The sequence below is a fragment of the Pteropus medius genome, unplaced genomic scaffold, assembly GCF_902729225.1.
Source record: "Pteropus medius unplaced genomic scaffold, Ma_sr-lr_union100, whole genome shotgun sequence".
NCBI classification, from domain to species: domain Eukaryota; kingdom Metazoa; phylum Chordata; class Mammalia; order Chiroptera; family Pteropodidae; genus Pteropus; species Pteropus medius.
Genome location: NW_024349142.1, coordinates 67,925 through 94,849, shown reverse-complemented (window position 1 = coordinate 94,849; position 26,925 = coordinate 67,925). Strand labels below are relative to the sequence as shown.

Sequence of the window (26,925 nt, the reverse complement as noted above, 5' to 3'; positions counted from 1 at the left end):
GTCCTAGTGCTCCATCCTAACCGGGGAAGGATGGGCCCTTCTCAGTCACAGCAATGAACACACCGCTTGTGAGAATCCCTAGGAAATAATGCTCCACGGTTTCAAATGCAGTGACTTTGGCTAGACTTCTGTGGCCGCGGTGGGCAAAGCCCCATCTTGAGCTATTAGGAGGCCCCTACCTGTGCAGCCTTAGGCAAGCTGTTTCCACCTCTCAGACCCTCAGGAAAAATATATAATTAAAAAACATAATAAATATAAAATAAGTCTGTTGTGGCGCGACTGATTCTGAGACCCACGGAGCCAATTGAGATTAATTATGAGCCTTTATTAGCCTGCCGGCGACTGACTCTCTACCACGGGTTAGAGGAGATCAGCCCCAAGCTTCCAGAGGAGGCAGCTTATAAAGCCTCCTACTACATCCTTGAATAAGCAGATTACAAGAAGCAGAAGTTAGCCATTAACGTTTTGTACAAAGATAAATGTATCCGGGGAACTCTCAGATCAAACAGGGCCTAGTAGACAGTTTTATTATTTTCACCTTGGAATGTTGCACTTCTCCTGGGGCTGGCGTCTGGAGATATCACCTCCCTGTAACTGAGTTACTGCTCTCCCTGGGGGCTGGTGTCTGGAGATACTACCTCCCTGAAACTGGAGAATTTCCACTTTTTACAAGTCCTGAGGATGTAATGTACAGTGTGGTGTCTATGGTTAATACTGTATTGGTTTCTGTGTTACTTTTTTGTTTCATGTTCCACCTATGGGTGAAATCATAGGGCCAAAGTGTAACAAATGAACAAAACAGAAATATAGATACAGGCAACAGAATGGTGGTTACCAGAAGGGAAAGGGGTTGGGGAGAAGAAGAATTGGGTAAAGAAGGTCAACTATAAGGTGATGGAAGGAAGTCAGACTTTTGGTGGTGAGCACATAATAGAGTATATAGATATCAAATTATAAAGTTGTACACCTGAAATTTGTTATTAACCAATATTACCTCAATAAATAATTTAAAAAGTATTAACAAATAAAAGACTTAGGTAATAGAAAGATGGTAACTTGCTTGCATTGTCTCTGTGTACTAACATTAAATGGTACTCTAATTCAGTGGTTCCCAAACCAGTACATCAGCATCATCTGGGAATTTGTGAAAAATGCATGTACAAGGGCCCCACCCTACCATAAGTCCATGGCCTGAACCTACAGCTCCCAAGAGAGTACTAAATCCTGGGGAAGTGGGAAAACTAAAATCACAGGCCCAAGGAGATATCCCTATGGAGGAGTACAAATGAGAAAACAATTAAGAAATATTTCACAATCACTTCCACTTATATTCTGTTGCCCAAAACTCATTTACATGACCCATGTAAGGGAAGCTGGTATCCATAAAGAGAAAACTGGATCGGAGAGCAACTACCCAGTTTCCGGTATAATCCACCAGCTACCCATATTATACTCCACCTACACAGTTAGCATTATTACCCTGTGGGTGATAACCCCAAACCCTGATGCCTCCATCTTAACATTAGTATTTCTGTTCCTAACCTGAAAGCACAAGCTATAAAACAAAATAAGTTACTTGTTGTCACTCACTCCAATATAATTATGGCTCTGGAACACAGTGGAAGGACCTATTCAAGGATCTGCTGAAGAAAAAACCTAGATTTCTATATGTGGCAAAACTGTCAAGAAAGTATAACATAAGACCATTTCAAGACAAAAAGGAGAAATATAATGGAATAGTAACACACATTAAATAAAATTCTAAGGTTATATTTAAGGACTTTGGAAAGTGATCCCAGATGAAATATTGGCAGTGATAGAAAGAATGGGGACCTAAGAGGGGAGTTCATATGTGGATTGACATACTGCTCATTATTTGCATCAAGCATGAATAACATTTCCTTGTGGAGTTACAATAATGTAATTAACATGCATAGTCTCAACACATACACTGAGATAGGGCATTGGTCCCTTATATTGCCTAGGAAGAAAATAACATATTTATAACTCTGTGCTGTTTTAAGTAAATGTCTGTAAATTTTAGCTTAAACAATAACAAAAAGAATCAGACTATTATGCTTTCCAAACCAGAATAAAGAAAACCTAGATTGTAAATAATTAATAGAAAGTTTTTTAAAAAGGATCAGAAAAAGAAGTGAGGCAAAGAAAGCTACAAAATAAGAGGACAGGTCCTCTCAGTGCCTTTACTATCTCACTATCTCTCTCACTGTCCCTCTCACTCTCTGCCTCTGAGAGACCATACTCTGTCTGTGGAGTGTTATCCCTTTTCTAATAAACTTTCCTTTTGACTTCAGAAAAAAAATAAGAGGACATATTTAAATCCAAATATATCAATTATCAACTGGTAAGTATGGAATGAACTAAATTAGCACTCAGTACTTTTTGATGGCTAAAAACTCCCTTCGCAAGGGATTTAATTTTCATCAATAAATTTCAAGCACAGGTTTTCAATTTCCACTCAAAGCACACCTAACATTCCATGACATCCTCAGCCACCCCACCTCCACTAGCTGGTGGGGAATCAAGACCTTATGCTTGAGGTCACCAGAACCCCTAATCAAGCTTCCTAAGGCCTGAAATCAGCTGAGATGTCATTGGGACCTCCAGTATATTTTTACCAGCAAATCCCATCCTGGTGAAGAAGGAATAGGATGGCACAAAGGGTAAAATAAGAGTGACAATACTTTTAACAATATCTGACATTTAAGCATATCCACATACCCAATACCATGATAGATACTTTCCAACAGAGTCCTTTAACCTGAATAACAACCTGGTGAGGTGGGTCAGTCAACACTCTTGTTTCATAGACAATGAAGTGGAGGCTTCCAAAGGCTGTCAAATCACACAGTTTACAGGGATCCAACTACCCAAAGGGTCCCTGAATAGCCCTGAGTCATGGCCATTGCTAAGTAGCACAGCTAAGAATGGTGCACGCAGGGACACAGGTCTCTTTACTGCCCTACACGGCCTCCTGCCAAAAGCCATCTAATCTGGGCAGGGCTAGGGCTCTTTCTGAGCCTGAGACATAAGGCCATGGAAAATTCAACTGCCCATGTAACTATCATGGTGACAAGGAGGAGTCCTGCCTTTTCCATGTTCAAGAAAGGGAGGCTTCAGCTTCACTCTGTCAATACACATGCTAGATGCTGGTCGAGAAACTAGAACTCAAAGACAGACCATATGTCACATTCCCATGGATGCGAAGGGCTCTCTCTTGAGGGCTGAGTGGGGGGGAAAGTCATTCCCTGAGGCTCACTTATCATTCCCATTATGCACATGTTCTGTTGGCTCTGCCTTCTAATATGTCCCTGGCCATCCCCTTTCCACCATCTCCAATGCCACCATCCTGGGCCAGTCCACTGTCCACACACTCCTGGACTACATAGTGGCCTCTGTACTCTCTCCTACTTCGGTTCTTGACCTTCTTCAGTGCACTCTCCATACAGCGAAGGGAGGTTTAAAGACAAATAAGGTCATTCCACTGTCCTGCTGAATCCCTTCCATAGCCTCCCAGAGAGTCAGAATAAAATCCGTATTTCTCATGATGGCCTACAAAACTCTGTGCATCCAGACCTGCTCCCTCCATCTCACTGTACTTCTTCTCTCTCCTCCAGACACACTGGCCTTCAGCTGTTTCTAGCAACAGGCCCAGCTACTGCCTGCCTCAGAGTCTTGGCATATGCTGTCCCCTTTGCCAAGAATGCTCTTTTCCATCTTCAACCATGGCTATAGATCCTCCAACCTTCATGGGTCTGCATGGTTCAATCATTGTCTGCTCTTCTTCCCATGCTTTACATTTTCATATATATCTTCTCACTTTTACAGACAAGAAGAGAAGCCTGTGGACAAGTGACATGACCAAGGTCACCCAGTTGGTAATGGAAACAGCTCAGAAGTGCTGGATTCCCAATTGTCCCAAGTCCAAGCACTTAGCTAGTGGACCACTCTTCCCGATGCCTGTTTGTTCTCCATGCCTGAGCTCTGACCTTGCTCTTCATTATGCCTCATGGGAATGACAGACACATTATTATCAGAGCAGCAGAGTTCCAGACCTCGCCTCTGTGTTATCAAGTGTTATTAAGCAGCAAGACCCATTTCTCAGTCTCCCGTGTATCTCTGCGACTCAGGATATTATGTGGGGGAATGGAGATGAAGGGTGGGGTTCTCACAATGTCTGCCCATTATTCAGCAGGGTCCTCCACACACAGAGATTGAGATGGGGAGACATGGACCATGAAGGAAGGGGGTCCTTCACCCATTGGAATGCACATTACTCTTGCTTTGGGACAAATTGAGGCTCAGGTCTCTGTGTGTGCCATGTGGTAGCAGAGTTCTCAGGTGTGGAAAGAAGGTCTCTCTGCTGAGACCCAAGTCATGTTTCAGGAGAGATTGGTCTGCAGTCTGACCAGTGCAAGGGCTCAGTTACAGGTAAAGGTCATTCCATGGCCATGGCATAAACTGTGCAGGCGAGGAAGGACAAGGTTTCTCTTGGATATGAACTCCTAGGTGCCAAGGACTATTGTTCCTCTGGCCAAACGATTTGCTACAGTAGTGACTTTAAGTAGGCTTGTCCCCAGTATGAGTTTGCTGATGTTGGCTGAGGTCTGCCTTCTGGTCAAAGGCCTTCCCACACCTCTTACACTTGTAAGATTTCATTCTGCTGTGACTCTTCTGATGGGTCATGAGGGTTGAGCTGTAGCTATAGGTCCTTCCACACTCACTGCACTCATAGGGCTTCTCCCTGGAGTGACACCGCATGTGTCGAGTTACGGAAGAGCTGTCACAAAAGGCTTTCCCACATTCTTGGCACTCAAAGGGTTTTTCTCCACTGTGGATTCTACTATGCCGAATAAAGTCAGAGTGGTGGGCAAAGGCCTTCCCACACTCACTGCACACGTGGGGCTTCTCTCCGCTGTGAATGCGCTGGTGCTCTGTGAGGTGGGACCTGCGGCTGAAAGCCTTCCCACACTCCCTGCACTTGTAAGGCTTCTCTCCAGTGTGGATCCGCTGGTGTTCCATGAGGTGTGACCTGCGGCTGAAAGCCTTCCTGCACTCGAAGCACTCATAGGGTTTTTCCCTGACATGAATGCTGTAATGTCTAGTGAAGTCTGCCTTCTTGAGAAAAGCTTTCCCGCACTTTTCGCATTTATAGGATTTCTCTCCAGTGTGAATCCGCTGATGTTGAAGAAGGAAGCGATTCTCCATAAACTTTTCCCCACATTCCTTGCATTTATAGTTCTTCTCTCCATGAATCAAGGGGTCTTTCCTTGATTGGCGTGATTCACACTCACGGACAGCATCTTCAGGAGAGACTCGCACCTGTAAATCCTCTGAGCACAGACTGTCACCTGTTCCCAAACCATCACAGTCAGAGCTTATCTTTCTATGGAGGATTTCCATGTGGGGGACTGTCCCTGTCCACAGGAGCGCTCCCTGTTTTTCTGATGGTCCTTTTTGTTCCGTGGCTCGCCCCAGCTTGGAAACACTGGAGTCTTCATGAGTCGGTGACCTGTGGAGTAAGCATCCCTTGGACGAGGCTGGCTGAGAAGCAGGAGGTTCTGCAGTCTTGGTTTTTGCTTTGTCACCTAAAAAACGTCCAATACGCAAGAGAAGCCTATTAGCAATGCTAACATAGAAGAAACGAAATCACTGAGCCAGTGGAAAAGGAAGATGGAAATGATGCCACTGACACCTGCTGGGTTTCCACATATCTGAAACTTTGATTTGTGTATTTTTCCATTGGTCCTTGGATTCTTGATACCTTTAAAGGAACAACCTGAGGAGAATCTGGGGCAGGAGCCAGAGTGGAGTCCCTACCTCACTGTCCAAAGGGGAGAGAAATGACAACACTCTGTGTGCTGTGTTTGTTACAAGAAAGGACATCATGTAGTGCTATGGGAACACCAGGGGCATCTAACCCAGCTGAAATGAGAGAGACAATGGGGGATGCTTCCCAGGAGAGGTGTCCTGAGATCTGAGTCCTAAAGAGGCAAGACGATTTACCAAAAATAGAAAGTGAGAGGGCACCGAGGCTGAAGGAGACAGAGTCTAGAGAGAATCCTGGATGTCCAGGGTAGTTCAGGGATGAGAGGATGGCAAGGATGCAGATAGAGATGCAGAGATGCAGAGAGGGTGCTATTTACAGGGTTTGGATGAGTGACACGGAGGACAGCCAAGGCTACTCTTAGAATAGGGCCTTGCCAAAGGAGACATATGAAGTCCACTGCACATGAAGAACAGCCAGGGGACTATAAAATAGAGGTGACCCAGTTAGAAAAATTTGAAGTGTTTACTTCACGATATTAAAGAGAATCGATAGAAATGGAGACATTAATAACAAAGTTGTCAATTCTCCTCAAGTCTATCCATAAGCTCATTACCACTCCAGATAACAGGATTGTCAATGAAACTTGATAGATTGATTCCAGAACTTACATAGAAGAGTAAAAGGCCAAGAATATTACTGAATAAAGAAGAGTAAGGAGAAGGAACTTGCCCTCCCAGGCGTTAGGGCAGTAAATTTACAGACATCAAGACAGTGTGGTATTGACACAGATATAAGAAAAACTAGTAATAGAAAACAATAGTGCTCAGAAACAGACTCATGGATGTAAGAAGTGGCATAACAGATCAGTGGGAAAAGAAGAGACGACATAACAAAACTGGAGCTAAAAAACTGGTATACCACATGGAGAAAAAAGTTATTGCATTTCTACCTCCCACCATACGCAAACTTAATTCCAGATTCATTACAACGTAAGTGGCAGAAGTCAAATTTAAAACATTTATATAAGCAACAGAAGATGAATATCTTTTTGACCTTGATGTAGGGAAAGATTTTTTAGCAAGACATGAAAGGCAGTAACCATAAAACAAAAGATAGACTGATCTGACTAAACAAAACATGAAAATTTATTTTAATCAAAAGATACCTTAAAGAAAATGAAAAGACAAGCTAAATTCTAGAATACAACTGCAGCACATATGATGGGTAAAAGGTCAGTATCAGGAATGCACAAAAAATCTGAGAAATCAAAAAGAACCACCATCTTAATAAAAAAATGAGCAAGAAAATCATGAACTGACATTTCAAAAAGAAGATACCCACGCGGCCACTAACGAACAGAACAGAACATATTTCTTAGTAACAAAGGCTGCAAAACAAACTACAGTGAGCTATTCATTTATATCTATTTTACTGACAAGAATGAAGGAGCCTGGCAATATCAGATGCTGGAGAAAATATGAATCAATGGCATCTCTCTGTCATTGCTGGTGGAAGTAAAAATTATTATAACCACTTTAGAAAATAACTGGGTATCTTAGTGTTCCAAGTCCGTAGTTATCCAAAATTCAAGAACAGTGAGAACTCACTGATAGTGTCTGAGCATCATGGTCGCCTTTGTAGGAGGTGATGTGGACTGGTGGGGGTCTATGAAGAGTATCCTAAGGTTTTTATCTTAACCTGAATGGAGGTTACTTGGATTTATTCATGTATAAAAATTTATCAAGCTAAACTCTTTTAAGATTCTTAAGCGCATTAAGGTATGTTAATTACACTTTGGTTAAAAAAAAATGAAAAGAGAAGAAACAGAGTAAAGGGAATATATGGAAATCCAGTGTAGACATTTCTTCTAAGAATAAAACATCTCCAAGAAGTTGATTGTATAGACAGTCACACCAATTAGAAGCAATTTAAGAGCAAAGGAAGGAAATAAGAAAACAGTTCCTGAGAAGTAGGAGGTGCAACCTGGACCCGGGTGCAGGGACTGGTCACGGCTGGGGTGAGACTCCTCTGCAGAAGTGACAATAGAGACTGCAGGCAGCAAGCAGATGCATATGAGTCTGAAAGGGCTGATAAGCAAGCATGTAAGCAGTCTTTATTTCCAACATGCATTTTGTCATTGGCTGAGACCTCAATGGCTGGGGGGTAGTGAAGATTTGGAATAAGGTGAGCAGCTGGAACAGCGGGTGCAGGAGACAGCTGGATGAAGGTGTGGGGCATATGTGGAGAGACAAGAACCAAGTGTTAGCATCATTTAGACAAGACACAATGAGAGTGCTGGACCATGGCACTGGAAGTGTTCAGGGAGGGGATAGCAGGACAAACTCAGATGTGGGAGATATACAATAAGCTAGACTTGGGGATAGCTGGGTGACAGGTCTGATGAAGACAGAGGAACAGAGGGCTTGTTCAAGGTTGTTTCTGGCCTTCTCCACCTCTTAGATGGCAGGGCGATTCACTAAAACTGGTGCCCCAAGGAGGTCCCAACAAGCAGCTCCTGTGGTCTCCTCCCGATCTGCAGGCTGCAGTGACCCCCCCACTGCAGCTCTTGGCTACTCACCTGGGGAGGTGCTCTGGGCAAGGCCTCTCTTCACCGTCCACAGCTCCTGCCCAGGCTCCAGTAGGCAGATCAGTTCTGGTTTGGGAACAGGGTACCCTGTTATGGAGACACAGGACAAAGGTGTCTTGTAAAGACAAAAAAGAAGCTCTCTATAGGTGCAGTGTTTGAGACAGGGGGGATTTCAGAATGATGGTGCTCCCGTGAATGCAAAGATAATGTTGACCTATGACCTGGAAACCAAGGCGCAAACACTATCCCTGTGTGAAAAGGCTGCAGAGGGCAATCTGCACAGTACCCTCCAGCCTACAGAACTCAACACTGTTCAGGTGCACACCCCTTTCACACACAGCCAAAGGACCCTGGGAAGATGACCCCCCACCCCCCGTCCTAGCTGTTTTCTAATTAACCTAATTCAGTGGGTCTCACTCTCCGAGTCTCACCATATGCCTGGCTCTCACCAAACTCCACATCAAACCAGGTTTCTGAGGCGAGGCCTGAGTACCAATAGTTTCTGAAGTCCCCTGGGTGATTCCAGTGTCCAGGGAGCAATGAAGGCCCTGATCTCCACCAGCCTCCAAGTGGGACCTGCAGTCATCAGCACTTGGAGGCAGACAGGTGACTGAAGCCTGTCACTTACTCAGAAGATAAAATCTTGACCCCTGCACCAGGGAGAGGGAGCAGGAAAATAGAGCATGGGGCTGGCCTCAGTAACGTGCCACAGTCCACAGGCAGCTGAGCTGGGACTGGACACCAGGCAGCCTGGTTTTGAAGCCTGGCCTGCTGAGCACTGCACTGGGTAGAAAAGGGCTCACGGGCCCTGTTTGGGGCCAACAGCAAGAGAAAGTAGACCACTGAGAGGGGTTGGGGGGAATACAAGGGAGGATTTAACTGCCCAGGACCAGGGGATGGTGGGAGGGGCTGACTTGGTGATGCCTAAACTTGTGCACTGCAGAAATCACAAAAAAAGCAGACATAGGGAAACCCGCATAGTGACTTGGATAGATGAGGACAGTTACAAAACATCAACTATCATCTTTCTCAGCATCGTTTCACATAGGTAAGGGCTTGTACCATCAAGGAGGGTAGAGGGTGACATCTCACCATGAAGGGGCATCTTCTAAGTTAAGATTAAACTTCAGCATTTTAGCTATCTGTGACATTCACTGCAAAGGCCGTATTTTACATACACAGTGGGGTGGAAGAGCCTGCTAGGGGCTGGGAATGTTCCCAAGATGGACCTGGTGAAAGTCACACTGGTAGGTACTCAAGTAAAACATGCACTGGCTGAGTGCTTAAGACTATTCACTTTACTGAAATAATGTTAGAAATAGAATCATAACACTGAATAATATATAAGTGAATTAAAGTAATCATAATGAATTTTTTTGCTCCAAAATTTGATTGTGATCTTTGGGGAGGAGGTCCCCAGAGAGGAGAGAATTGCGTTTGGAATCGGGCAGCTTTGGGAAACCACTGAACCTCACAGGACCTAGCGAGGATTCAATGGGTAGAGCAATGAAATGGACTGGAACAGGCCTGACTCGTTGTCAGAGGACATTAGCTGTGACTACTAATTATTACTCATGACATCTCTTTAAACCAAACTACTTTTTATTTTTCTGAAATCAATTTCTTCAAAAAGAGAATCTTGTATCACTCCGGAAAATGGGGAAAAGTTTCCCTCACCAAAAATGGAAGGTTGCCACCAAAAGACAATGATGACATCGAAACCATGTCATGAAGTCCCAGAGTTCACACCTGCTCGGGGCTTCATGTGAGCTGCAGGCTATTGGATGCAAAGGATGCTGAAGCAGACACCAAGGGCCAAAGCAGCCTTGTAATTGAAACCGCGTTGTTTACAAAGATGATGGTGGCACTGATGGCAAATGCCCCCTGGGGGCCTGCCTGACTTTGCCCCTTCTCGAAGAATCTTCTCATCATCTGTGAGCCTGCTAAGTGGGCTGTGAAGTCACTTGAGCCAACCAGGCTGGGCCATTTGGATCCCTCTCATGGAATCTTAATAACTGCCCTCGGCTGAGTCTGTGCTGGACACTGGGGTGAGAAGTCGAGAGACATGTGGGCTCAACTGGTCACTTCCCTCCACGAAAGTACCACACAGAGAAGGCATGATATAAACACGCAGAGAAAAGTAGAGATAAGAAATCTGAGGGTCTCGGAGACCAAGGACTGAGGTACCTATGCCTACCAACCAAAAGCTGTTGTGAAAAGACAGTCACACGAGCATACCCACAGAGAGAAGCCAGGACAAGACCCAGAGCTGGGCACAACCTTGCTTCCTCTCAGCTACTGAATACAGTTCCTCACGGGGATGGGCTGGACATCCTGCTCCTGGGTTCTGCCTGACACCCCATGTCCTTCCACAGGAAGTGAGCCCAGAACATGGCGGGGATGGTGAGGAGGAGGCATGTGGTTGCAGAGGCCTCCTACACCAGCCAGGCCTTGAAAGAGAGGATGGAGGCAAGGAAGAGGTTCCCCGCAGAGGTGAGAAGAAGCCTTACCCAGTGAGACCAAGAGCTTACAGGTCTCCAGTATCACCTTCCGGTACAGGGTCTTCTGAGCTGGGTAGAGGAATTCCCACTCCTCCCGGGTGAAGGTCACGAACACATCCTTGAAGGTCAATGGTGCCTGGAAAGTCAAACACAGTAGCATCGTGTGCTTCAGGGTTGTTGGGTGGGATCAAAGCCTGTTACTCAGTCACTGCTGAAGGTGCAGAGACCCAGGCCCGAATCACCAAGGCCTCCTGAGGGCCGAGCTCTGTGCGGAGTTCAAGAGGGAGGCTGACGTGGCTAAGGAAAAAGCCTTCAGTGGTGGAAACAATGGCGATGACACAGATGATGGTAGTCTCGTAGGACTGTGGGGCAAACAGCAAGTGCTCTGGGAGGTTGGAGGAATAAAAAGAAACGATCATGATGACAATTCCAACACTGGAAACAGCAGCAGTGGTGGCCAGGTGAAGGGATTAGATGTCCCCAGCTTCGGGGCCAGATGCCCGGGTTTGAATTCAAACTCTTGAATCCAATGCCTGCCTGCTGTGTGATGTCAAGGAAGCCACTTTGATTCTCTGAACTGTGATTTCCCCCATCAGTATAATAATTCTTACCTCATAGGCTATTGTAATAATTCCAGAGAAAACGTTCACACAGCAAACACGGAGTCCCTGGCTCATGACAGTGCTCTGTATATTTTGTTACTTTTATGAATTCTTCCACAGCCATGAAGGTAAACATTGTCATCAGCTCCATGTCACTGTCAGTGAGCTGGGGCTCAGGGAGCTCTGGTGAGTCCTCCAGAGTCACCAGTCTACACAACAGATGGGATCTGAACCCAGGTCCTTCTGGTCTAGGGTCTATGGTAACCCTCACTCTCCTCCATTACCAGACTGAACTCTCAGTGACAACCGTTGCTGTTATATCCATGTCAGCCACCCCTGAATATATTTCTGGGGACATGCACAGAGGATCAGAGCGTTCCTCACTCACCTCATGGGACAGGCACTGAGGAGGATGCCACTTGCCCTGGGAGTGGCAGGGCCTGGACCAGCTTTCCGCACCCACTTGGGTCCCCCAGCCCTCGCAGACTTCCCAGGAGACTCCACAATGAGCCGTCAGTCAGTTTTCCTTCATGAGTCCTGATGCACGTGTGTCTCAGGCACAGATACCTTAAGGGCCAGGAAACCCAAGTGCGTGAAGACAAGGCAGCCTCTGACTGGCCAGAATGTGTCTTGGGTGAGGGTGAGTTGACCATACACTCTCCCCTCCCCTAGACACATCTCAGCAGGTAGTGGAGCCCTTGGTGACGAGACCCTCTCGTGCCTCCTTAAATAACTCTGTCCTCACTGCCTCTGTCCATCAGGATCCCTCTGCTCAGGATGGCTTCCCTAGCCCTCTTTGTCCCAAAGCTCACCTGAAGGAGAAGGCCCTCTCAGGGCCATCCTAACCCACTGTGGTTAGGGAAAAAAGGCTCTGGTTGCCAATGGACAAGGTGTGAACTTCAATGACTTAAGAGCAGTGTGAGCTTGGACAGGTAACTTAAGTCTCTGAGCCTCAAACTCCTGTTCTGTAAAGCAGGAATGAAAATGGAACCTAACTCTGAAAAGGTGGCGACTGAATGAGATGAAACATAGTAATTGTCTCTCAGAACAAATCAAGTGCCTAGTGAAAGCCAGCCCTTATGGTTGTTTTGTTATGATTATTTTCCTCTTTGTTCCTCAAGCACCAAGGAATTTCTCACCTAAGCACTCCATTCTGCACAAAAACGTCAGCACAAAAACGTCAGCTCCCAAGCATGCAGGTGCAGCGGTACTTTAACTCAAACTAGAGAAATCAGAAAATACATGTAGAAAGAGGTGGCATTTGAGCAGAGGCCTGCAGAGTTCTGGAGACAGCATCCGGGAAGAGGGAACTGCAAAGGCAGCGGCTGGGAAGTAGGTAGGAGCTTGACAAGTAAAGACTGGCGGAGCTGGAAAACAGTGAGCAAAGGAAGAACAGAGGGGAAGAAGACGCATGGGTAGACAGAAGTCAGAGGAACAGCTGCAGCAGGCCATGGTGGGCTTTGAACTTACTCTGAGTGTGACCGTGGAGACTCCTGCATTCTCCAAACAGCTACTGAGCCCCCTGTTACAGGTCTGGCCCTGTTCTAGGTCTGGGCACAGAGCAGCAAACAGGAATTCACACCACAGGACTGGAGACAGACTCTCAACCAGGACCTGAATGACTGCACCAGACAACGCCTAATGGCCCTAAGGATTCTGATGACAAGAAACCAAAGGGAGGCAATTAGAGAGTTTATCAGCAGCTTTACAAGAAGAAACCAGGGAAGGCTTCTCTGAGGAGGGGCCACTGGAACACAGCTGGAATGAGGGGAGGGGGCCACATGATGACAACCACAGATGCTGACTGAGGCTATGACAGGAGTCCACACGGTCACAAGCTAGAGGGAAATCTAGACTGTTGTGTGTTGACATCCACGTGCACAATGTGTTCCTGCACACTCTTCACATGACAGTAAATGCCTTAAACAGAAATGAATTTACTACTCCAAGTTGCAAGCCAACCACGACACAAGCTTGGCTTGGGTGGGTGACTGAAGGCAATACAGGGAACAGAGGAGTCCGAGTGCTGCGTGGAGGTAGCAGGGAGCCCCATCCCTTCTGTCTCTGATTCCTCACCCCTAGTCTGCTCTCCACTCCACTAGGGAAGCCTATTAAAACCTAAATCAGAATGTCACACTCCTCTACCCCGAATCTTTCATGGCGCCCACAAACTTTAAAAGAGGCCCGGTTCCCAGAGGACCCAAATAGATATTATCCACAGAGGGCATACAGGTGGGTCAACGGGCATGTGAAAAGATGCTCAACATCACTCATCATCAGAGAAATGCAAATTGAAACCACAATCAGATACCACCTCACACCTATCAGAATGGCTATCATCAATAAACCTATAAATAATAAGTGCTGGTGAGAAGGTGGAGAAAAGGAAGCCCTCTGGAACTGTTGGTGAGATTGTAAACTGGTGCACCCACTATGGAAAACAGTATGGAGGTTCCTCAAAAAATTGAAAAAAGACCTACCTTATGACCAAGCAATTCCACTTCTGGGTATTTAGCCAAAGCTCTCCAAAAAATGGACTTGAAAAGATATATGCACCTCTAAGTACACTGCAGGATTATTTACAATAACGAAGATATAGAAACCATCTATGTGTCCATCAATAGACAAATGGATATAGAAGTGGTATAAATATATATATATATGTATATATATATATATATATATATATATATATATATATTTATATATATATATATATATATATATATATATATATATATATATATACACACATACATACATACATACATATACATATACATACAATGGACGGACTATTACTCAGCCATAAAAAATGAAATCTTACCCATTTGTGACAACATGAAGGGATCCAGAGGTCCCTAAAGGTTCCCCATTATGCTGAGTGAATTAAGTCAGAGACAAATACTATATGATTTCACATATACGTGGAATCAAAAAGAGCAAAACAAATGAAAAATAAGAACAGAGCGATATAGAAGAAAAGATGATGGTTACCAAAGGGGAGAGGAGTGGGGGTTTGGAATAAAAAATGGTGGAGAGACAATAAGTAAATAAAATTGATTTTTAAAAAGACATGCACAAATGACACACTAGGACACTTTTAGATTCAGACAATCAGTAAAAAAAAAAAAATTAATTAAAAAAAAAAAGAGGCCTCGTTCCTCAGCCTGTCATTCCACACCTAGCTCCTGTCTCAGTGCTCTCTGTTCTTGGCAGGCAAAACAAAGACAGGCGATTCCATCCAGCTCAGCCTCGCCTTCCAGAATCTGCACCTATTGGGTTCTTGTGCCCAAGACATCCCTCCACACCTCACTGATTACCTGATGGAGTTGGAGATGCTTCCCTATCCACCACAGCCTGGATTCAGGCCCAGGTTGACTGGCCTTCGTGGCCCCCACACTTCAAGGTAGAGTTAGGGGAAGCAAAGAAACCCAGGACGACTACGCTCTATATGGGGGTGCAGGAACCCTGTGCTAGGGGGATCCAAGAGGCCTGAGGGGGCCATCTACTCACCTGTGCTGGATCCATCTGCGTCTCTGCGGCCTCCATGGGGCCGACCCGAGGCCATGCAAACTGGGAGACCAGGGCGGGTCTCAATGGCTTAGCTGACCCCGACCCCGTTCTCGTTCAACCCTCGGCCCCGTCTCTGTGCAGCGGGGCGATGCCGCTTCTGAAGACTCACTGCTCACTTGTCCTTGAACCCCCTAGGCCCCCAGGGCAGTGCTCTAGATGACAAAAGCCGCCAATGTACCCTCCACGAGGAAACGTCAGAAGTCTCGCGGGACACGAGATCCCAGTTCTGCACCGTCATTGGCCCAGAGCTACCGCCTCTTGCTGCTGTGCCTGCTGCGTAATAAGGTTCCCACAGCTCTGCAAGCTTCCTCGAAAGGCGCCCTTCCGGAAGTCTCCACGAAAGACCAATGGTGCCCGCGCTTGTGTCAGGGACCCTCGGAAATGACGTCACTAGGCCCTGGGCGGGTGCGGCAAGGCTCCTTCAGTTCTTAAACGGCTCCCCGCCTATTTCTGGAGCCAGTCTTCTGCAACTGAGAGACAGGTTGACACATGTTATTTCATATGTGCCCAAAGGCTAAAAGTCCAAAGAGACATGCCAGACCATGTCACTCAGGTAGAAAATGAGTCCACGCAAAGTTTAGACCTAATAAATATTGTCTTGCTGCTCTTCAATGACAGGGAGACTGAAGCTTAAGAGTCAATTCTCTAGAGACAATGGAGAAGAGACTCAGAGAGGAGATGGCAGAGATGACAACAGCAGCCTTGAATGACATGGCCAAGTTTCTTTCCTGCTTGTATACTCACGGATGGTATCCCTGTCTAACTCAGTGTGCAGCACTGCCTCATTACTATGGTGTTTTATACTCCATAAACCAAGGCATATTCCATTTGTTTTAGTAGTGCGACACCTGACATCTATTGGAAAAGGAGAGGTATTCACATTTCATTTTGTGCCCAGACAAGGGCCATCTGAATCCCGACACGAATGCATTTTCTTGATCTCTATCTATTTGCTGTAATTGCAAAGATAGTACCTACTGGGGGGATTGAAATGATCTCCGAAACGCCATGTGCGAACAGCAAAGTACTCCCACCAGTCTTTGAGCAAGATTATGCACAATGTCACCAATTGCTCCCTGTCATAAATTAATATTTATTCAGTAAAACTTCACTCTGAGAAGATGCCCGGTAGTATTCTCATTATATAGCATCTCCATTACAGAGGATCTGTACGTGATTGTGGTTACATCACTCCATGTCCTCAGATCAGAACAGGGCCTCGCAACCCCCAGTCAGCCTCACTGTGTCACACCACAATGGTCAAGGATGACCCAAAGTTTGTGTCTCAGCTGGGAGGATGAAGTTATCATTACTGACATGAGAAGAGGGGGTGGTGGTACAGATCGATGAACTTAAAAGGAAAAATTAGGATCTCACTTTTGAACATATTTGTTGTAGAATCTATCAAACATTCACGTGAAGCAGACTGTAAGCATTTCAATACGGAACTCTATATTGATAAAAAATGTCAGCATTTTTATTCATCGATAGATTGATTTTTAGAATGTCCATAGCTACACAATCCAGACTTCTCGACAGAAGAAATTAATATTCAGAAATAACACAAAGTAATATGTTTCATATATGGATTTGTGCAGTTACAGGTAAGTCCAGTGTTTTGGAGAAAGTAAATACAGAAGGCAGTTTTTTTTACACAGACCTGGAGTGTCTTAAGGTAGGACCAACACATGATACCATTTGCATGCTAGAGCTCCATGTGGGATCACGCTGAGGTCGGATATGGCCAAACCCTTGCTTTGTTCTTCATCCTTCTGTTTCACCTGATAATTTCTCCTCAATAAATCACATGTTGTTGGACCCTGTGCTAGGTTCTGCTTCTACTAAACCCAATCTTAGGCAGGACACATTTAGTCAAAACATAAAATCTTAATCATATAAAATATATTAGGGATATTAAGGCTTCTTTTCCATATGAAGATGAGCAAAAGAGGTCAGGAAAACTTGCTTAAATGGTCCCACTGTGAACCAGGCTCTGCAATTTTAAAGGAGGATTAGAATGTGATGGTGAACTTCTCTTTTAGTGTGTGGGGTGCCTGTCCCCTGGCCAGTTCCTGATCAGCATGGAACACGGTGTTGTCTGCTGTGGACTTTATATTTGGTATGGATGTCAAATCCCTGGCAGCATCGGAATCATTGGGAAAATAAGAATACAGCTCCCAGTTCACTGAAGTAATTATGAGGAGGGTTAGAATGTGATGGTGAACTCTTCAGGAAAGGACCCGAGCATTTGTGTTGATACCAAGGTCCCTACATGATTGTGAAATGACATGGTTTGAGTACCTCAGCTCTCAGAGAGTCCCAAAGTAAGAGTGAAGTTTAATTTAATGAAAACACATAGAATTTTTAAAACAGAACCTGAAAGGGCCTTAAATTGTTGTTGCTGTTTGTGTAGTAATGTAAGACTATACAGGTACTTACAAGTAGGAGGGCATTTTGTGGATTATTAACTTGCAGCCTACGTTTCTTAGAAGGCACTCTGCAAGTTCAAGAGAAAGCATAGGGTGGAGAACGAATCATCCAACCTTCCAGACAGAGGTTTCTTGGACAAGAATGATGAATTCCTAGCAGGTCAACTGCTTCTACAGAGGATGATTGCATTTCCTGTTGAGTTCTAGGCTGAATGGGAGAGAACTGAATTTCCCAGGCTCGAAAAGGAACTTCAGGACCAAATAAAGTGTTTATTGATTTGCATCAGGGATAAGCTGCCAAATGTTGCATTGTCAAGCAGATACCCAATCACAGTCATGAACTGTAAAGTAACACCATATAAAAGTTAGAAATGAGCTTGAATTCTGAAGATAGAGGTGTCAGATATCCTGAGTATTCACCTTCCTACCTCACACATCCTCATTCTGCCTTTTTCTTTTTCAAAGACCCAGTATTGCTGTGCAGGAAACACAATAATTCCCAAACCCATGAGCTAATATATTTTATTGGCCAGATTTTTGCCCTTAATTATTTATAATTTATAATCCCACTGTTCTTTCTTTTCTAGATACAAAGCTAAAGACACCTGCATGTGTGATTACTGGGCTGTTGTTGGTAAATGAAACCTGTTGATAAAAGAGATGTCAGTGCTTAATTCTACCTTCACCTTGGGCCCTTATCCACCCACAATTGACTAAATTTGTTTTGTATCACCCTTCATTTCCCTGATCCTTGTCTCTTTCACTGTGAGCTGAGCACTGGTGAGTACCACAGCTTTGTTGTGAGTTGTGAGAAAAGGGACACTATTGTATCAAGTGGTTGGAGGAAAAGAAAGACTCAGGGCCACTGTCACTTCCTCAGTGGAAATGGCTGGGGCTGAATCACTGTCCTCATGGTAGATTTCCCAAGTGATCCATGGATACCAATTAGTAAATTCCACAGGGGGAATTCAGAGAAAGAATTTGTTTGGCAGATGGTCATGCATGGGGAGTTAAGAGAGACCTTGCACAATATTTGCAAATAACGTACAATGGTTTTGAAAGCATCTTCATCAATTGTGGACAGTATTCCTTCTTGGGTTGAGGAGATAAGTAGAGGGAATTGGAGGTAGTATGTTAGTGTGCATATTCACTTTGACTTTATACATATGTGGATCACTTCAAATATTCACAGAAAATCTCATTTTAATTGAACAATAAAAAGATGAAGAGAATTGAAGATATCACTAGTATAATAAAAATATATGCTAGAACTAGAACAAAGAAGCAAAATAAAGGAGAAAATGAAAAAATGGGGATCATGGGGAAGAGAAATAAAATAAATTGAAAAAAAAAGGCAGTATAACAATAGACATGGCAATTTCTTTCATCAATTTCTTCAAGTTCTTTCATCCATTTAAAAAATAATTTTTAATGTACAAGTATTTCACCTCATGGGTTAAATTTATTCTTGAGTATTTTATTTTTTGATGTAATTTAAACTATAATACTCTTTAAAGAATTACTTTTGTAATTTAAAATGCAAATGTTCAGCTCTTGCCTGTTGTAAGTGCTCACTCAAACCTCCATCACTTTCCTTTCTTGTTTCATAGCTGTTCTCCCCACCTCTCTGTACTCTAAACACATAGCATCTCTCCTAACTTGACAAGGTTCCTAGGGTATTTCCAAGTGATTTTCCTTCTGTTGGAAAGAACCAAACCCACTTATGTTTCAAATATGTTTAAAAAAATGATTTCCCCACAGCTAACATCATACTTAATGGTGAAAAAGCTAAGAGTGTTTTTCTTAACATCAGGAACAAGATAAGGATGTCTACTTTCATCACTTTTATTCAACATAGTATTGGGAGTCCTAATCACAGCAACCAGACAAGAAAAAGAAATTAAAGGCATCCAAATTGGAATGGAGAAGTAAAACTGTGATTATGTGTAGATGATATGATACTATATGGAAAATTCTAAATATTCCACTAGAAAGCTATTAGAACTGAAAAATAAATTCAGTAAAATTGCAGGAGACAAAATTAATATTCAGAAATTAATCGCATTTTTATACAGAAATAATGAACTCTCAGAAAGAGAAATTAAGAAAACAATCCTATTTACATTGTATTAAAAAAAAAATACCTAGGAATAATTTTATCCAAGGAGGTAAAAGACTTGCACTCAGAAAATTATAAGATATTAAAAAAGAAATTGAAGAAGATACAAATAAATGGAAGCATATACATTGTTCATGAATAGGAAAAATTAACATTGTTAAAATGTCCACTACTGAAAACAATCTATAGATTCGATGCAATCCTTATGAAAACACCAATGGTGTTTTTCACAGAACTAGAACAAATAATCCTAAAATTTATATCGAACCGAAAAAGATCCTGAATAGCCGCAGCAATCTTGAGAAAGAAAAATAAAGTTGGAGGTATTATACTGCCTGATATTAAACTATACTACAAGGCTATAGTAATCAAAACAGTATGGCACTGGCATAAAAACAGATACATAGAGCAATGGAACACACTAGAGATCCCAGAAATAAGCCCACATCTATATGGTTAATAAATCTATGACAAAGGATGGAAAAACATAAAATGAGGTAAAGACAGCCTTTTCAATAAATAGTGTAGGAAAACTGAACAGATACATACAAAATAATACTTATACTACATTCAAGAGTAAACTGAAAATAGAGTAAAGACTTAAGTGTAAGACCCCAAACCACAAAACTTCTAGTAAAAAATACAGGCAGTATTTGAGATTGCTCTTAGTAATTTTTCTTGGATATGTCTCCTTGACTAAAGCTGTCGTAGAAATAATATTTTCCCGAGGGAATAATGTATAGTTTATATCACATTTATTTTCATTTTGTTTTATTTTATTAAGTCACTATCTTTCAATCCTTAAAATAAAAACCACATTCATGTATCTTCATAATTCCCAAACTGGGAAATTTTCCCAAATTTCCTAAACTTAAAAATTTCCTCCTTTTACACTATTTTAATATTCCCTGAACTTCTTCTCTAAAGATTCTAATCCAGTTAGAGTGGGTAACGTTTGTATAACTTCAGGAAGTGACGTTCATTTTTACCTCCATGATAAGATCCAGGGGGCAGTATTGGCCTTATCTGTCACAGCATCATAATTTCCTAGCACACAATAGTTAATTAAATGTTAAGAAATGTTGAAATGAATGATTTAATTGCCTGAAGAGAACAGACTCACAGCCCTGTGATCAGCTTATAAAAATACTTCGTCTTTGACCAGCAGACAAAGAAAATTTAGAGACTCGGATGTCAATGACCATGAGCACATAGGAGCTGAATGCTGGAAAACATGATGACACAAGCACAGAGCTGTTCAGCACCCACCATCCTGGATTTGCAACTATAGTCATCCAAAAAGTCAAAATGCTATAGACAGAATAAAAGGTAACATAGAAGCATACCAAAATCAAGATGATGTATGTGGCTCTGGCCTCATGGGAGGGTCTGGGGGAAAGTCTGTTGCTATGAATGTGTTGGACTCGCTGCTTGTGCCTGAGCAGGACAAGGACCATGGAGCCACTGGCATACACCATGAAGCCCAAACTCAGAAAGTGGGAGAAATAATGCAATACAGCAATAATACACAACTGTATATAACAAGCTTAATTTCTCTGCCATTGTCCATTGATAGGGTACATAATTGTTTTCCCCACTAAGGTTCTCGCTATTCAATGGACCACTTATCTCAGTGAGAAGACATGTATTTATCCAGAGGTGTAGGATCCAGCAGAGGAAACAGCAGAAAACAATGCACTTTGGTAATCTAATCTTGAGCTCCATCCACCTACAAATGTTGGGGTTCAGCTTAAAGGCCTGAAAGCCATTGAGGAGACAGATAGTGCTGAAGGAAGCCCCTATGCCCACTTTGTGAAAATAAAACATACATTTACATCCAGCATCATCCAGAAAATACTTTAAATTAAAAGCCACCATTGTTTAAGGAATCCCTTTGGAGAAAAGGACCAGGTTGTTGGCTAAGACCAGCTGGTTGAGAATCAGGTCTGTGGTTCTCAACTTGTGTCCAGCAAGCAAGGAGAAGTTATATAAACCAAGGAGGGAGGAATTTTCCAGAATCTCAACTGCAGTCTGAGTGAGGAAGATAATCCCCAAGTCCAATTTTCCAGAACCCATTGCATCAGAATCTACAGGTGTTGACTGTAATCAAATTCAGAAGAATGAGAAAAAAAAGCAGAAATAAATGACTTGCCATCACTATATAGAGTACTTTTTAGCATTATCCTAAACCATATTTTCTCATTTTAAGCAGGCTGTAACATTTTATGCTCTTTTTTGTACAAAGGTAATTCACAGATGAATAACATTAGAAATAATCTCAGATGACAATCAAACTTGTGAAGCAACTAGAATTTAATTATTCTAACCCAATAAAAGAAAGAAAAATTACAAAAAATTACATACGATGATAGAGGTGCTAATTATTGATACAATGGCAATTATGTTACAACATATATGTATCAAATTATGTCCATTAAAATATGTCAAAATCATTTCAAAAATATAAAATCTGTTAAAATAAAAAGAAAGGAGGAAAGACAACTGCCAAGTGAGCAAAACAAACAAACAAATAAATAAAGAAGCAAACAAAAGAAATACCCTGGGTATCCATGTGTCCTGGTCTGAGTGAATGAACACTGCGCACAGTTCTCCACAGATACAGAGATGGGTAAAGGTGATCTCTGTACAATGAGCCTATCGGTATTGTTTAAATTTTTTTTCCAGTATGATTCAGAAACCAGGAAACATCTTGGGCAAATTTTATTTGCTCTTGTGTGTTTTTTCATATCCAAGGAAAATTAAATGAATGAAGAAAACGACATTTAGCTGCCAAACCATGCAGGCATACAAAAAATGAACTAAGGACACAACTTACAACATGTACCAGGCACCCCACTGCCTGGTACATGTTGTCTTTGTGTACTGTAGTTCATATACCCACTGCCATGGTAAAACTTTCTGCCTCGGTCTATTTATGTACTTGTTTATTATGATGCTTTTTAATTAAATTTATTGGGGTGACATTGGTTAATAAAATTATATGGGTTTCAGGTATACAATTCAATAATATGTCATATGTATATTGCATTGTGTGTTCATATCCAAAGTTAAATTTTCTTTCATCATCATATATTTGACCTTCCTAACCATTATCTACCTCTCCCCCCATCCCCCGCCCTACCATCACCTTTCTCTCTGGTAACCACTAAACTGCTGTCTGTGCCTATGAGTTTTTGTTTGTTTGTCTTGTTCATTTGTTGCTTTCAGCTTTATATCCCACATATAAGTAAAACCATATGGTTGTCACCTTTTTCTGTCTGTCTTATTTCCCTTAGCATGATAATTTTAATATCTATCCATGTAGTTGCAGATGTCAGTATCATCTTTTCTTATGAATGAATAATATTCCATTTTTTATTATGCTTCTTGTTTTGTGCCATTGACTTTTCTACTTTGTTCCATTTTAGCCTAAAGCTTTCATTACTACACATCATCTTCATTCTCCTTTAGTTTGAATTTATTTTTTTATTATGCATTTACTTGAGAAATGTTGGAAACATTATGATTTGGATTAGAATCATGTTAAAAATGTACCTATATTGTAATAATAATTTTATGAATATAATCTTGGGCTGCAGTTTCTATTGGCTGGTTTATTTCTGATCCTAATATTTTAAGATTTTAAGTTTTGCTTTAGTTTTCCTTAAAATCACCTAATTTATGTGTAATTTTGCCAAATTTTAATACACAACTTTATTTTTTAATGTAGCAATACCAATGGATTTTTGCCTTTATATATCTCTTGGATATTATTTAATTGAAAATTATATAGAGATAGTGATTCCCATGAGGCTGTACAAAACAATACAAAGAGATCCCATGACCACTTTACTCAGGCTCCACCAATGATCACTGTTCGTGACAATGAGTGTGTGCTCTGATCTAATTCAGATTTCACTACTCTACTCGTCTGTGTGTGCACACGCATGTGTATGCACACTCGCATTTCTCTGGGTTTTAAAGCTATTTGAAGGCCTTTTCTTTGTCTGGATAAGCCATAAAGGCCAACACAAAACAAAGCTACCATTTTCTTTCATTTTGCTTTTTAATTTATTGTTTTAAATTTCATTTTGACTTGACATTGTTTAAAAATTATGTGAAATACTTAAATTGTTACAAAGTCAAAGTTGTAATACCAGATAAAATTATAAACATTTATATTGGTCCTTCCACTCTGTTAACACTCTATTCCTTTATTTAATTTATTAAAACTAAGAAATACATACATACTGTAATAAATATGATGCTTTACCTTACAGAACTGAAATTTGCACGTGGAAGTGGTGTCTGGAACATTACAACTTAGGAGTTAGTGTGAAGTGATGGGAAACAGATTCTCTAGAATCAGGTGGGTGGAGGTGGTGAAGGAAATCAAAAGGTTATAAATCTGTAATTGTGTATTTTCATAGATGTTAACTAGATTTATTGTGATGATTACTTCCCAGGATATACAAATATTGAATGCCTCAAATGCTTTATTTTGGTTTTATTGAATGAAATATTTTATGTTAAATTTTAATTTATTATAATATCTAGTAATCTTATTTCATTATTATAAAAACACCATTGTTTTGGACCATGTACTGTGATGATTTTCCCAACACAAAATTATAAAAAATATACTTTAATATTTTTACATAGGAGACTAGTCATTCTTACCTTTTAAATAGCGTGTTATTTAGTTCTAATTCTGAGGTTTAAATACCTCTATTTCAATTTCTAAATACATTAATACCATGTAATAAATAGATAGTTTTTCCAGAAATTGATTATCTTGATCAGGAAAATATATATACATATACAAATGTAGTTATTTCTTGTGATGATAAGTTTTAAGATTTACTGTCTTAGCATCTTCTGAATGTGCAATCCAATATTTTTAACTATAGTCACCATGCTGTATATCAGATCTCAGGATTCATTTATTTTATAACTGGAAGACTGAGCCTTTTGATTCCCTTCACTACCTCCAATCATCTGATTTTAGAGAACCTGTTTCCCACCACTTCATACTAACTTCTAAGCTGTAATGCTCCAGACATCCACTTCTACAAGTAAATTTCAGCTGTGTAAGGTAAAGTGTCATCTTTATTACAATATTTATGTTTCTTAGTTTTAGTAAATTAAATGAAGAAATAGAATGTTACCAGCGTGCAGGGACCAAAATAAACATTTATGATTTTATCTGGTGTTACAGCTTTGGCTTTGTAACAATATAACTATTTTACACAATTTTTAAATAATGTCAGGTCAAAACAAAATTTAAAACTCCATAAAGTAAAAAGCAAAATGAAAGAAAATATGAGTTTTGTTTTGTGTTGGCCTTACAGCTTATCCAGACAAAGAAAAATCTTTCAAGGGAAAAAAAAAATGGCATAGATCATAGAGGCCTTGTTCATCCCTCTTGCAACGAAATCAAAATTGTGACAGAAAACACGGGGTAAACAGCAAGCAGTCACCTGGGTTCTAGACGAACAAATGCAATACAAACTAGGGAGAGAAATAATTAATCAACCTGCAGTGGTAGAAGGTAGGAGAAGGCAAAGATGTGAGGCTGCCAGGTCCAGAGAGGCTGAGTAGGACAGAGGCTGTGGCAGTGGCAGATGGCAGCTGTAGACACCTCTTAAGGGGCCATGTCCAAGAGTGGACTTTCGTGGTGATGGACCTACTCGCTCTATTCCTCTGTTGAGCCCTGCCCCACTCCCAGTATGCAAGGATGTAGTGCCACCAACACTGAGATGTCATCAAATTGGATAACAGAGGTTGCTCCACCCAGAAGATTCCCTGAAACTCCACCATCCTAACTCATGGCCCCACCCAAGTTATATCCAGGTGTGTTCTCGGCAAGTCTGGTTCTCCTTGCTGAGCAGCACCAAGACACAGTGGTGACAGCTGGCCTCAGTTTCTGGTGTGGTTTCTTGAGGCAACTATAAGAACAGTATCTGTGGATTGCTTGCTAAATCTTAACAGGTGGCCCCAGAGGGGCACAGGTTGGGGCTAAACTTGGCCTGCAGCTGAACCCCTCTCAGGACTGTGCCACTGGACACCTACTACACAAAGCTGCACTAATAAGACTGGGAGACTTAGGAGCTTTGTACATAGAAACAGACACAGAAAGGCAGCCAAAATGGGAAGACAAAGAAGCAGTGACCATATGAAAGAACAGAACAGAGATCTAGGAATAATGGAGCCAAGCAATCTAACAGATGCAGAATTAAAAACACTGGTTATAAAGATGCTCAATGAACTTAGGGGAAGTATAGATGAATTCAGTGAGAACTTTAACAAAGAGATAAAAAGCATAAAAATGGAAATGGAAATTATAAAAGGGAACCAGTCAGAAATGAACACATTATCTGAGATGAAGAGCATATTAGAGGGAATAAACAGAGTGGATAAAGAAGAGGACCAAACCACTGATATAGAAGAAAAAAAGAAGCCAAGATTATAATAATAATTTAAGGATGTAAAGTGTAATAATTTTTACATTTACAATATTAAATGTAAAAATATCTGTGTCATAGGGATACCTGAAGGAAAACAAGAAGTTGAAGAGCTATTTGAAGAAATAATAATGGAAAATTTCCCTCACCTGGTGAAGGAAATAGACATAAAACCCCAGGAAGCTCAGAGAGTCACAAAAAAGAGAAACCCAAAGAGGCCCACATCAAGACACATCATAATTAAAATGACAAAGGTTAAATACAAAGAGAGAATCTGAAAAGTAGAAAGAGAAAAGCAGTTAGTTACCTACAAGGGAGTACCCACAATATTGGCAGCTGATTTCTCAAAATACACTATGCAGGATAGAAGGGCTTGGCACAAAATATTCAACATGATGAAAACCCAGGATCTACAACCAAGAATACTTTACCCAGTAAAGCTATCATTTAGAGCCAAAGGCCAGATAGAGCTTCTCAGACAAAAATCAGCTAAAGGAATTTATCAACACCAAGTCAGTATTACAGGAAATGTTGGAAGGACTTCTTTAAGAAGAAAAAACATGTATCAAAAACAGGAATAAAGAGTAATAATTACATTTCTTTCAACAAGTACCTGAAATGGAAAAAAATTAAGTGCTTCAACCAAATGATAGAGTGACTGAATGGGTAAGAAAACAAGACCCCTATATGCTGCCTACAAGAGACTCAATTCAGATTAAAAGACACACACAGACTAAAAGGAAGGGAATGGAAAAAATATTACCTTGATGGACCTAGAGGGTATTAGGTTGAATGAAATGGGTCAGATAGAGAAAGACAAACATCTCATGATTTCATGTACATGTGGAATCTGAAG

At 41.6% G+C, this 26,925-nt stretch overlaps 2 protein-coding genes across 2 annotated transcripts; both read right to left on the bottom strand.

Moving 5' to 3' along the window:
• Positions 1–1,754: 1,754 nt before the first annotated feature.
• LOC120617024 (zinc finger protein 599-like) lies at positions 1,755–15,502 on the bottom strand. Its single transcript, XM_039880592.1, has 4 exons — positions 14,998–15,502; positions 10,889–11,015; positions 8,370–8,465; positions 1,755–5,609 (listed from the first exon to the last, which is right to left on the bottom strand). Exons 1-4 carry the CDS (start codon positions 15,031–15,033, stop codon positions 4,582–4,584), a joined length of 1,287 nt encoding a protein of 428 aa, XP_039736526.1. The 5' UTR covers positions 15,034–15,502; the 3' UTR covers positions 1,755–4,581.
• A 4,436-nt stretch (positions 15,503–19,938) lies between these two features.
• LOC120617025 (vomeronasal type-1 receptor 1-like) lies at positions 19,939–21,683 on the bottom strand. Its single transcript, XM_039880593.1, is given in 2 exon segments — positions 19,939–21,119; positions 21,121–21,683. Coding segments are annotated over 2 exon segments (942 nt in total). The 5' UTR covers positions 21,682–21,683; the 3' UTR covers positions 19,939–20,738.
• Between the last annotated feature and the right edge of the window lie 5,242 nt (positions 21,684–26,925).

Coding starts and splice junctions, on each gene's coding strand:
- LOC120617024 (XM_039880592.1), bottom strand. CDS start 15,033: ATGGAGGCCGCAGAGACGCAGATGGATCCAGCACAG. Junction 11,016..14,997: donor CGCAGATGGATCCAGCACAG/GTGAGTAGATGG, acceptor TTGACTTTCCAG/GCACCATTGACCTTCAAGGA. Junction 5,610..8,369: donor TGCCCAGAGCACCTCCCCAG/GTGAGTAGCCAA, acceptor GACGTTTTTTAG/GTGACAAAGCAAAAACCAAG.